Source organism: Artemia sp. Qi Xiang Cuo, chromosome 4 (assembly GCF_049724085.1).
Source record: "Artemia sp. Qi Xiang Cuo chromosome 4, ASM4972408v1, whole genome shotgun sequence".
NCBI classification, from domain to species: Eukaryota; Metazoa; Arthropoda; class Branchiopoda; order Anostraca; family Artemiidae; genus Artemia; species Artemia sp. Qi Xiang Cuo.
The window spans coordinates 78,802,741-78,815,004 of NC_142797.1; the positions used below are offsets into that span (position 1 = coordinate 78,802,741).

Genomic DNA, 12,264 nt, shown 5'->3' on the forward strand with positions numbered 1-12,264 from the left:
GCAAAGAGAAAAACTGACCTCATATCGAAATTGATGCCCAAGAAGCAGCAAGAGTGATTCCAAATATTTTACCTGTATCAGTCAATCGTAAGCACATCATGTGTATCTGATTTTTTACTGTTTTTTACTATTCGTACAGTTTGTATTTGAAATAAAAAAAATAAAATACATAAATAAATGCAAAAACTCGGGAAATGGCGAATTCATGTGACTAGGCATCCCACGCCATCTAACACAGTTCTAATTCCGAGGACTTCTGACTCTTATATTTGGCCTATCTTTGGGGCCGGGAAATCCTATAAAAATAGAACAGAGCTTATAGTTTGAAACGAAATGACCTTTCAAAACCCTGTACTTGCTGAAGAACTTGAGGAATAGTATTATGCACTAAGGAATAAAACATGGACTGGGTAGAATGATTAAATGTAGAAAAAAACACGAGTAAAATGAGCAACAAAATCACTGATTTTGATAATCGAAACTGTAGCAGGCACACATTTGCTGCTATTAGTTATATTGGACCAAGACTTCCGATCTGAGGGGCCATCCAAAGCATTCAGGCGGGCTTGACGCACAGAAGATTTAAAATGACGTTTCGAACTTTGCTTAATTTTAAATACTTTGCCAGACTTGAGCCGATCACAAGCAATCCAAAGGTGAAGCCAAAACTTCGCGCGTTGTTTAGATTTTTTCACTTCTGGGCACACATTCCACAATGGTTTTCTGGTGCCAAGTCTAACACGTTCAACAGGAACTGAAGCTGATGCAGCTGACATCAAACAATGCACAGCTGGTAACAGTAGCAATTTAAATCAATCTTAGCTATCGGTGACCTTACAGAGGTTTGTAAAAGGTCAAAAGGCATTTTTAGGCTTGACAGTAACGAGCAAAGAACATACAAATAAACTTCAGAATTTACTCGTTTCCAATTTGGCTTATCAAACCATTTATTATGGTAAGAAAAACGGTCATAAGCCAATAGAGCAGAACTTTGTGGCAGTAGCGGTGCATCATGTGATAAAAGTGATGAGAAGTTAATAAAAAATCACGAAGAATGAAAAAATAGGAGGGGGAGACCCAAATCTAACTGACTGAAAACAAATCATAAGGAAAGAGATATAAAAACGACATGTGAAAGAAAGAATTGTGGAAAATAAAAGAACCAGACAAAACTCAAAGAAGAAATTATACAAGAATAACAGAAGTAACCGGCATATAACAGGCTGGAACAAAAGTAAGATATAAATGAAGAATTTCACAAAATGAAAATAAGGATTATTTTTTAATAAAAAAACAAAATAAAGTCCCAGCCAAGTGTGAAAAGAAGAAAATCATTAAATTAATCTATTAAACCTTATGCTCCGGAATATTGATGAAAGTGCTGAATTAGTTTATCATTAAATTAATCTACTAAATCTAATGATTCGGAAGGTTGGTGAAAGTAAGAAGTAATTTTGAAATGGATTACCCAGCTAATGGGATTTCCTATGTACCTGTGTGAAAAGACGAGTGTCCTTGAAGAACTTTACTAAATTCAATGATGGTGGTCAGGATGCCTTTGCTAATTCAAACCTCCCCTCTGCCTTATGTAATTGACAGTAACCTTTCACGTGTTAAATCACTTGTAATGGTCCTTTTGTGATCTTAGGGTCAACTTAACTTTTAGTTTTTCTGTGCGTCAACGTAAGAAACGTAAAATTATACCTGGAGCCTACTCTATTAAAGTATAGACTGCTTTACAATTAATGGATAATTACTTGTGTTAGTTGATAATTACTACTAATGCTGGGTATTGATCAAATTATAGGAAAATGCACTCTGGGTTAATTTTTTTTCAGTTTAATGAAATAATTTCCTTCTCTGTGATAAGAAATCAATCTGCTACAAACATCCATAAAAAAAACTGAATATACGGATTTCATTTTCGAGTAAATTAAGTAGTAAGTATAAAAAAAAAGTTCTTGAATTGTTCTTCTTGCTCTTTTTTATAGCCAAGAGATTAAATTTTGCTATTCTGAATATTGACGGGATGGTTTGTGAAATAGTTTGAATAAGTATAATGTAACATGCGCAACCTAACACTATTTCTTACGTGTTAATCCGAAAGCTCCGTAATGTTATTATCTTTACACTCTAAAAGAATTTCTACATACTCTGATTCCAGAAGAATTACAGTTTCGATTAATAGTCTCCTTTACAATATAGAAGGAACTCAATTTGGCACCTCTAGGAGCTGGTGAATTGCCAATTAGGAAGAAAACATCTTCGTCTTCTTCAGTGGCCATCTGAGCTTCCAATCCAACAGATTAGATGTGGTTTCATACCGATTTCTTACGTGTGAATTAGAAAGCTTCATTCATAATAAGAAAGCTCAGGAGAACGCTATCCTTCCAAATTATTATGAAGTTATAGATTCAGAGTTTGGCGGAAACGACTTGATATATTGACAAGTTCATAATGTGCATGGCATTTTATGTGGCAACGTTTCTTCTTTTCACTTGTACTCTTCAGGTTTATTGTTTTATCGACGTCATACAATGTCATTTGGTACCCAGCAAAAACTTTGTTGGGGGGGGGGGGCATAAGATTTTCTCAAGTTGTGACTGAAAAGTCTGATGCTTAAAAGAGCTTTAAAACTATTACAATTTTAGCCGTAATTATCATGCTCACGTATTTTAACATAGCTTCTACAAAATGTTCTTAGATGGGCACCAAGAACGGGAATTAGTATTGCCTCTCCCCCTTCATGAGGTTTTAGTTTTAAACAATTTTTTTTTGAATTGACAAACCTATGAATACAATCAATAATTATTACTAACAATAAGGCAATAAAGGCTTCTTTACGATGAAATGCCAACAGCAGAGAATTAATAGCAGAGATGGGTAGTAGATTTTGATTAAGGTTTCCTGGTTTCATACCCACAACCGGAATCCATGTCCTCAGATGACCCGAATTTTAATTTGTTACATCAAAAAGCATTCTCAACAAAATTTAGCACTAATTGCTTAACAATTTGTTTTAATTCTGCCAAATGGCGGCTTCGTATCTTTGGTTTATTTACCAACTGAAATAATGACAGGAATTCCGTAGAGGGTGAATATTTCCACTTGGTGTCTGCTTGTGATTTTGATGTGAGGGGTAGGGGGAGGGCTGATCAAACTGGAAATAAAAACGAAGATTGCTTATTTTACAGTAATTTGCATTTCCCAGTACGGTTCCCGTTCACAGGGTATACGGTTCCAACCGGATACCCCTTCCGTTTATGGCCGTGAATGTTTACTCAGAATAATTGAAAGCGACAATCTGAGGGGAAAGGAGATTTGGAAGTACGATTAAGACAACATATTAAGACTGACAACAACGCTTAATTGTTGTCAGCATTAAGACAAAAGTTAAGGTCTAGGGATCGTTCAGTCAAGATGACTTAATTTTGATTTAAGGCTCGTACCGATTGACCACCGTAAAGATGGACGATACTTGCTACCTTTAGGCTTGACGATCTTAAACCAGTGTAGGGACATATTCTGGGACGACGTTTGCCCGAATAAAAAAAAAAAAAAAAAAAATACAGAAACTGTCCTGTCATCTAGCCCGAGGTCTCCCTTGCGGTCACTTCCATTCGTAGACTGGAGGGTCGAAATATAATGCAATTTTTGCAAGAGTTTCTGCTGGTGTTCATAGAATATGATCAAACAACTGGAGGGTTTGAATAGCCAGTTGTTGAGAGAGCGGTAGCTAGCAGTCAGCGATAAAGGTCTGGCGTTTAACACTGAGTTATACCGTTTTAGTCTCTCAACTTTCCTGAGGTACTTTGTTTGCCCAAAATTGACTGACGGGAGAATTGAAGGCTTCTGTCAGGTTTAGCCCATGAAAAACATGGTCCCTGAGAGCCGCAAAGTGTTGGACGACTGCTTCCTCCATTACATCTTCCATATCAGTCATTTCAGCCAAGAATATCAAACGAAGAAGCAAGAATACGGCGTGGCTTTGCGATGACCGAACAATGTGATGCCGCTTTGTAATTACTGACGAATCTGGTGTGACTTTATGATTAATAATGAATGTGCTGAAAAATTTGATTAAAAAAAAACAACAGGGTACGGTTTGTCCAGATATACTGACATGTGAGCTACCTGCATCATACAATTGGAAGCCAGGTGAACAGAGGAGGAATTACCAAAAATTACATGCAAGACATTGAGACGTTGAAAGTTTTCCAGTGACATAGTTGTCGATCAAATCGAAACTGGCTAAAGACCATTAACGGACCTGCTGTCCATTCAAGGACAAAAGCAGTGTGATCCTCCAAAGCTGTTGTGGGAGTTGTTGGCGCCAGGTGGGACTGACCCTCTGGCTTGCACAGGAAGTATGTAAGTAAAGTAGCAATTCATTGTATATCTACAGGAGTAGCCGTTATTTTTTTAAATAAATTAAAAGGTATGATCAATGGAATTGGTCAATGAGACTGTATTTCAATAATTTCGACCTGGATCTAGCTATTTAATATAGAAATTATTATTTCAGCCTGGGAATTCCTCCCAAAAATTATCCCAGAGAGTTGTTGCTTGAAGACCTGAGTCCTAGATTTTCTCTTATTTTTTATTAACCAAGAATTGTTCTATTTTTACCTTCTGTATTTGTTTTAGTCTCCTTTTCAATGAGGTTTTTAAGTACATCCTATGAGACGTATTGCTCAAAAGACCTTTTCTATTCGAAGTTTTTTCTTGTTTATATCGACTAGTCAATTTGAATGGAATCCTTCAGCGGGGAAAGCACTTCCCGGGAATACTTGAATAGCGCAACAGATAATTTCCTCCTATCTTTGTTGTTCTCAACGAGCAGGCTCTGATGAAAGACAATAAAGCCTCTATTACTCTCGGTGAAATAACTGGCATTGTAAATATAACCATTGGTTTTTATTTGGAGAGTTTGAATGAACGCAATCAAGGAATTGTGGTCAAATCAAAACAAAAACCCGAACAATATAGAAGCTGGCTGATCATTGGCAACTTTAGGTATAAAATGAGACGTAAAATTTAAGCAAACGTTGAAAACGTTGTGTTGCAAGTGTGACACTGCAAACAAATTTGAAAAAAAAATACCTTGGATGATTGTTCATGTGGAAATTTTGGAAAAATTACTTAGTATGATTGCTCTTGATGTCCCTAAAATGGACACTAGTCTGCAGCTGGAACTGTATTCACGTGGGGAGGAGGAAGGGGGTTACTTGGGTTGAATCCCCCCCCCGAAATATTTCTCTTTAAATTGGTCTTAAAAATGCAGGTAAAAAAAAACCTTTGTTTGAGCCCGTTAGAGAAAGTTCATAGAGTCCAGCCCTGTTCTCCTTCATTCATTTGTTGGCAATCAAGGAATTTGGCGTCACGAAATCACTGGTAGAGAAATAAGGGGACCATGGGGAAGCTATGAATTTTTTTGAGAGAGCCTAACTCTGACTACCCAACTGAAACGAGAATCTTCTAATAGTGACAGTGAAAAGAAAAAAAATGTTAATACAAAAATAATGAAGGGGAGAGCCTTTTATGGTTGGAGCCTTTCTCATTAGAGTTTTTATCATTAGAGCCTTTTATCATTATCATTTAAGAGCCTTTTACGATTTCAGATTTTGGAGAGAGCCTAGCTCTGAGTATGTAATTGAAACGACAAACTATTAGTAATAACGCGCTTTTTTGGAAGCCTCTTTTGGAAGCCTCCGAATGTGAAAGCAAAATATTTCAACTATTATTATTATTTTCCTGTTAATCACAGTCCTAAGAAGTTTTATCTATTATTATAAGATTTTCATTTCAAATGGATTTTCATTCCAATTGTAGATGGAAAGTAAAATATTTATGCTTGAGTATGTACCTAGGTGAAAGCTGTGATTTAAGGCTGTCATTTTTAAATATTAAAACGCGAAATTCTTTTCTGATTTAAATCTGTTTCACCATTAAATCTTTTCCAGTTTTTTCTTTTAGTTCATAATTACAGAACTATATATAAATTATATTATGTGCTTGTTTATATAATTACAGTTTATTTCCATGACAAGTTTTTATGGATATAAGTAAAGAGAACAGAATTTAGATAACTAAGTTTAATAAAAGAGTAGAACCCTAATGCAGTCGAACTTCGTGATTCATGTAGGACTTAGTGAAAGATCTTCAATAGATATCTCGCTTAACTAGTTTTATCAATACTTTTTCTTAAAAGGTGGAGTGCTTGATCTTACCTTTATTAAATAAAAAAAACAAGTTTTTTTAACTGAAAGTAAGGAACGACGTTAAAACTTAAAACGAACAGAAATTATTCCGTATATGAAAGGGGCTGTCCCCTCCTCAACGCCCCGCTCTTTCCGCTAAAGTTTTTCATTGTTTAAAAAAATAGAGTTGTGAGAAAGTCAAACTTTAGCGTAAAGAGCGAGGCGTTGAGAAGGGTACAGCTCCTTCCATATACGGAATAATTTCTGTTCGTTTTAAGTTTTAACGTCGTTCCTTGCTCTCAGTTAAAAAAACTTTTTTTTTAATCTATTTTTTGAACGTTTTAGAATTAATGAAGGTTTTGATTTTGACTCACCGTACATGAATGATTAAAAGAAAATTGAACATTAATTTTACTTTTATTTGGTTAAATGGCTTTCTAGAAACCTCTCTAATTTTATTTACGAACGTTTTTATTAGTAATAAATATACGTAACTTACAAATTAACTTACGTAACGAACCTCTATATTCTTATATTTTTAAGATGTACATTAGAGGGTTCGCCCCCTAGTCAATACCTTCCTCTTTAAGCTAAAGTTCGAATTTTGTTCCAATTCTTTAAAAATGACCCCTTAATCACAAATGCCGTTAATTAGAATAAATAGCTCTTATGAAAGTGCTAAATAATCTTTGGCTTAAAGAGCGAGGTATTGACTAGGGAATGAACCCAATCATATACGTAATGTTTTCTGTCGTTTTAAGTTTTGATGTTGCTCCTTACTTTCAGTTAAAAAACTTGTTTTTTTATATATAATTTATGATCTTTTTTAAATAATGCTGGGAAATCCGGCGCCCCCTTCATAGCAATGTCCCTTCTCCCATGAAAACTTCCTTCATGGTAAGATCCTTCCACATAACCCCCGACCCACTCCCCCCTACCAGAAAAAATCCCCTCTGAAAACGTCTGTATACTTCCCAATAACCAATACTATATGTTAACATTTGGTAAAGTTCATAACTTTCAGCCCTCCCCTCGGGGACTGCGGGGGATTAATTCATCCTCAAATACATAGTTATCATATTTTCTACCATTTAGAACAACATGGCTATCTCAAAATTTTGATCGGGTGACTTTGGGGAAAAAATGACATTGGGAGGGAGTCTAGTTGCCCTCCATTTTTTGGTCACTTAAAAAGGGCACTAGAACTTTTAATTTTCGTTCGAATAAGCCCTCCCATGATATTCTAGGACCACTGGGTCGATGCGATCACCCCTAGGAAAAAAACAAACAAATAAACACGCCGTGGCAAAAAATGCAAAATTTCACATTTTTATAGATAGGAGCTTGAAATCTCCGCAGTAGAGTTCTCTGATAGGCTGAATATGATAGTGTGATTTTCATTAGGGTTCTATAACTTTTAGGGGGTGTTTCCGCCTCTTTTTCGAAAATCAGCCTAATATTCTCAGGCGCGTAACTTTTGATAGGTGGAAGTAAACTTGATGAATCTTATATAGTCGAGATCAGCATTAAAATCTTATTTTTTTTATGCATCTATTTGTATCAAAATTCCATTTTCTACAGTTTCGGTTACCATTGAGCCGGGTCGCTCCTTACTTACAGTTCGTTACCACGAACTGTTTGATTATTCGTAACTTTTGAGGTTTAATGGAAAACAGCTTAAGTCGGTGTTAATCCTGATGTAATAATTGCACATTCTGTAGGCTTGTCGATTAATAAGTTTTATTTTCTTCTGTTATTCAACTAATACAATGAAAATATAAAATGCTGTTTGAGATATATTGAATTTTTTTTATATAATAAAATTGCTTGTGACTTAGCTACGTGAACAAAAATTACTATACCAATGACCAAGAATTCGGCCAATATTGGGAACTTAGTTGAACTTAGGGGAGTGTTCACTTGTAATTGTGGTGGGTTTCAGTCTCGCTTGGCATCAAGGCACTTTGAGACTCCTTTCAACTATGTTGTGTAATATATGTAACTCTGCGATGGCGAGCCACTTGACCGACTATTTGTGGCCAAACTTGTTGAATGGCTCGGCTTGAAGAATTCTCTAAGATATATTCCGTGGTTTGCTACAACGTGGGCTAACCATTTCAGGCGGCCCATTCCACTATCAGTGGTTACAAGATATTTCCTGATATTGCAGGTGCGGAGGGTTTGAGTGTTGAATAGGTGATCTTGGAGAAATTCTTAGGGGAGTGTGAACATCAGTGGATCCAGGGAGTGTGTTTAGAGGATTAGACCTCCTGAACTTGATGCAGTTTGATTTTGAGAATTTTTTTCTTAAATTCCGATGAATATGTTGGCCACAAAGGGGGTTGCCACTTCTCCTTCCCCCTTTCTTGGCTTTGTCAGGGTTTAGTTAGATTTATTTGAACATGAAAAAAAAATCATTGAAATTTTAGCCTATAAACAAACTGAGAAAAAAAAATCACTGAAACTGTAGCCAAAACAGTGTCTCGGTGTGTCAAAATGGTCAAGGAAAATCTGTAGGTATTCACTCCACATCCATTGGATATTTGAAGTACAAATGTTGTTTCCATATGAATATGCATAAAATATTAGCGATACCACAGCCCCCTCCCCCCCCCCCCCCCAAAAAAATCCATGATCAATGAGAGTGAGGGATTGTCTAGGGATTGTCTCCTGCTTCACTAGATGACTGCTCATATTTGAAACATGAATATTGTATGCAAGGAAAAGCAAAAACAAGAGCATATGAATATTATATCCACATGAATATACAAGTAAGACTGACAAACAGTAAGCTACACCTTTTCCCTGCTTTAAATAGGTGAAAAAAGTATTGAAGCTTTTTCAGGCCAAGCAAAGTTTTCACAACAGGGAATGACTCATAGACTATTACGCAATACAACAAAAACAGAAACAAACCTTAAATAATGAAAACCTGAATATTTTTGCCCCACGTCCGAGAGCCTTTATCAACGAAAAAAAAATTAATTAAGCTAAATTAAACACAACACATAATGACATACAGATTGTCTCTGGTATAATTTAAATTTGGTTATGGGATCTAAAATTTGGTAAAAATTAAATACTATATTTATTTGAAAAGTGTTCATATGCCTTAGGTAATGACCCATGATTTAAATGGGTCTTGGCGGTTACTCCCCGAAGAATAACCCCCCCCCCTGCTGGAAATACCTCCCCCTGGAAAATACCCCCCTCCCCGCGGGTCAGCCGCCTGAGACTCTAGGACCACCTAGTCGCCTGGACTCGCAGGCGAACAAGCGACCTAAGCCTAATAGGTCCGTATGCCTAGCGTCTCTGGCGGGTGACTCAATTTATGCGCGGAGATAGTTACAATAACACAAAATTAGTTAAAAATAAGTGGACCGACAAGTCGCCTGAACTTATAGGCAAACGGGGCGATCTAAATTTTTCATACTGTTTGGGTAAACGGTGCGGGTAAACGGCGAGTGTAACTATGACTCTCTTAATTTAAATACTTGTATTTGCTTTTGAGAGGCACGCCCGCCTAGAGTCTCAGGCGGGTGACTGAATCTTAGGATTTACAGATGACCATCAAGTTGCCTGGACTCACAGACGAACAAGTGACCGAAGCCTAATAGACCCGCTCGCCTAGCCTCAGGCGGGTGACCCGTTGGGGGGAGGTAAATGCAGGGACTGTCCCCTCCTCAACGCCTCGCTCTTTACGCTAAAGTTTGACTCTGTCTGACAACTTTATTTGTTAAAAAAATAAAAAACTTTAGCATAAAGAGCGAGGCGTTGAGGAGGGGACAGAACCTTTTCATATACGGAAGGATTTCTGTTCGTTTCAAGTTTTAATGTCGCTCCTTACTTTCAGTTAAAACAAAACTTGTTTTTTTATTTAATCATGATGAAAGACCTATCGCCGAACCTTTTGTTTCTTTAAATTGTTCAGGTGGTGGGACAAAAACTTCTTTTTCTTCCAATGATTTATCTAGTTCAGGTTTTTGATTTTCAAAGGTATTGATTGATAACCTTATCCATGTCAAAATCCAAACCCCATTTATCATCACTATCATTTTCAATTTGTTTGGTTCGTTTTACCTCGACTTGTCTTCGTTCATTATGAAACGCATATCGCCGAACCTTTGTTTTTTTTAACAAAGGTATGGTAGGCATTGATGATCTTATCCATGTTAAAATCCCAAACCAAATCATCATCGCTATCATTTTCAATTTTGACACGTTTTGATTATCGCTGTCCAGGTTGATTTTAATTGACTCGCTCACATGCTCGGTGTCGCATGTCTTCAAACCGCGGGTGTCTTTACTCTTTATATCCATTTTTGACTTGCTCACATCCTCGGTATCGCATGTCTTCTAACCGCGTGTGTCTTAGATATTCATTTTCATTTTTGACACGTCGCCGCTATTCTTCTAATTGCGTTTATATTTGCTCTTCATTGTCATTTTTGACTCGCTCACATGCTCGGTGTCACATGTATTCTAACTGCTTGTGTCTTTTCTCTTCATTTTCATTTTTGATAGACCGCCGCTATTCTTCTAACCGCGTTTGTCTTTGCTCTTCATTTTCATTTTTACACGCTCTAATTTTCGTTTTTGCATATCTTCTAACCGCCCGTGTCTTTGCTCTTCATTTTAATTTTTGACACGTTTTTGGATTTTGATTACTTCAGACAATTTAGCTATAGTCTATGCTTTAGCTGCCCGTACTGGTGTTGTCGCAATTGATGGTTCAAATTTTCGTTTTTATTTTTTGCCTTCCAACTGACATTATATCATATAAATAATTGATGCGTTGGAAACCCAACAATCTTTTTTATGCTATCCTTAACATAATATGAGAAAATTCTTATATGATGTCACAAGAAATGCTTATATGATGTACTAAAATAGTACATGACGTCATTTGCAAAAACCAAAAATTAAGGTTCTTAACGAATTTTCTCAGACTTTTGACCTATCTAGATCGTTTCTTTTATGCGAGAATATCCCAAGATACCAATTTTCCCGAAGCAGTATGGAGTCGTTTTTGAGGAAAAATAAATACATACATAAATATATACAATTATTGCTCGTTTATATATATATATATATATATATATATATATATATATATATATATATATATATATATATATATATATATATATATATATATATATATATATATATATATATATATATATATATATATATGTTGCGTGGGCGTCACCCACTTTGATTGATAAGCTCGCTGACAAAAGGGACATAAAATCTTACTGTCTTTTCCTTCAAATTTCACATTAAAAGTAACAATTCTCGGCCGTTCTCAGTGACGGTCAGCTGACGCTGAAACTCGCCAAATGATTTTGAAGGTACCGTATCATCTTAATCCACTTTAATATTGAATCATCAAATTAAGCTCCATAATTTATTTAGTATATATTAATTTTGTTTTTTTACTGCCTGCTTTGAATGTTATGTTTTATAGGTTAGAAATCAACCCAATTCTTTCCGACCCCTTTTGGATTCTATTTCAGCCCAAGTTTTCGATAGTGCAGTTGACTTTGAGGGCATTCCTGCTGGACTATCAAGAGCAATGTTTCCTAAGCTTGTTCCGCTTAGGGTTGCTATGGAGGCATACATTAGGTAAGCTTTTTAAGATACCCAGGGACCAGAAACTGAAGGAAGCATCGGGGGGTTGAACAAACAGAAAGTAAGGATAAATATTAAGACTTAAAACGAGCATAAATTATTCTCTGTGTAAGCGAATGGGGGGGGGGGTGTACTGGCTATAACATTTTTTGCCTTTTTTTACGAAATCCTATGAAATTTACTTGTTTTAACCACTTTTACAAAATACGAGCCAACATGCTACCTTTCTCGAAAACACTCCAAGGTTTGATAGGTTGTTGTCACGGGCCACATTTAGAGGAATTGATATTTTGGAACATCTAGTTCCCTGAAATTTCGTCCATTAATAATAAAAAAAGTAGCGGCTTGGGATTGGGTAGAAAGTGTAAAAACAAATCTAGCTTTTAAAGTGTCTGCTTTGTAGCCAATCTTTCATTGAGAAATTGAAGTT

The 12,264-nt window shown here is 36.1% G+C and overlaps 1 protein-coding gene across 1 annotated transcript in view; it reads left to right on the plus strand.

Moving 5' to 3' along the window:
* The window catches only part of LOC148953470 (transmembrane protein 53-like), a 69,107-nt gene that overhangs the window by 43,340 nt on the left and 13,503 nt on the right, over positions 1-12,264 (plus strand). Inside the window, exon 6 of the mRNA XM_089088549.1 lies at positions 11,671-11,828. Within this exon, the coding sequence (XP_088944675.1) occupies positions 11,671-11,828 (158 nt within the window). The remainder of the gene's footprint in view (positions 1-11,670; positions 11,829-12,264) is intronic.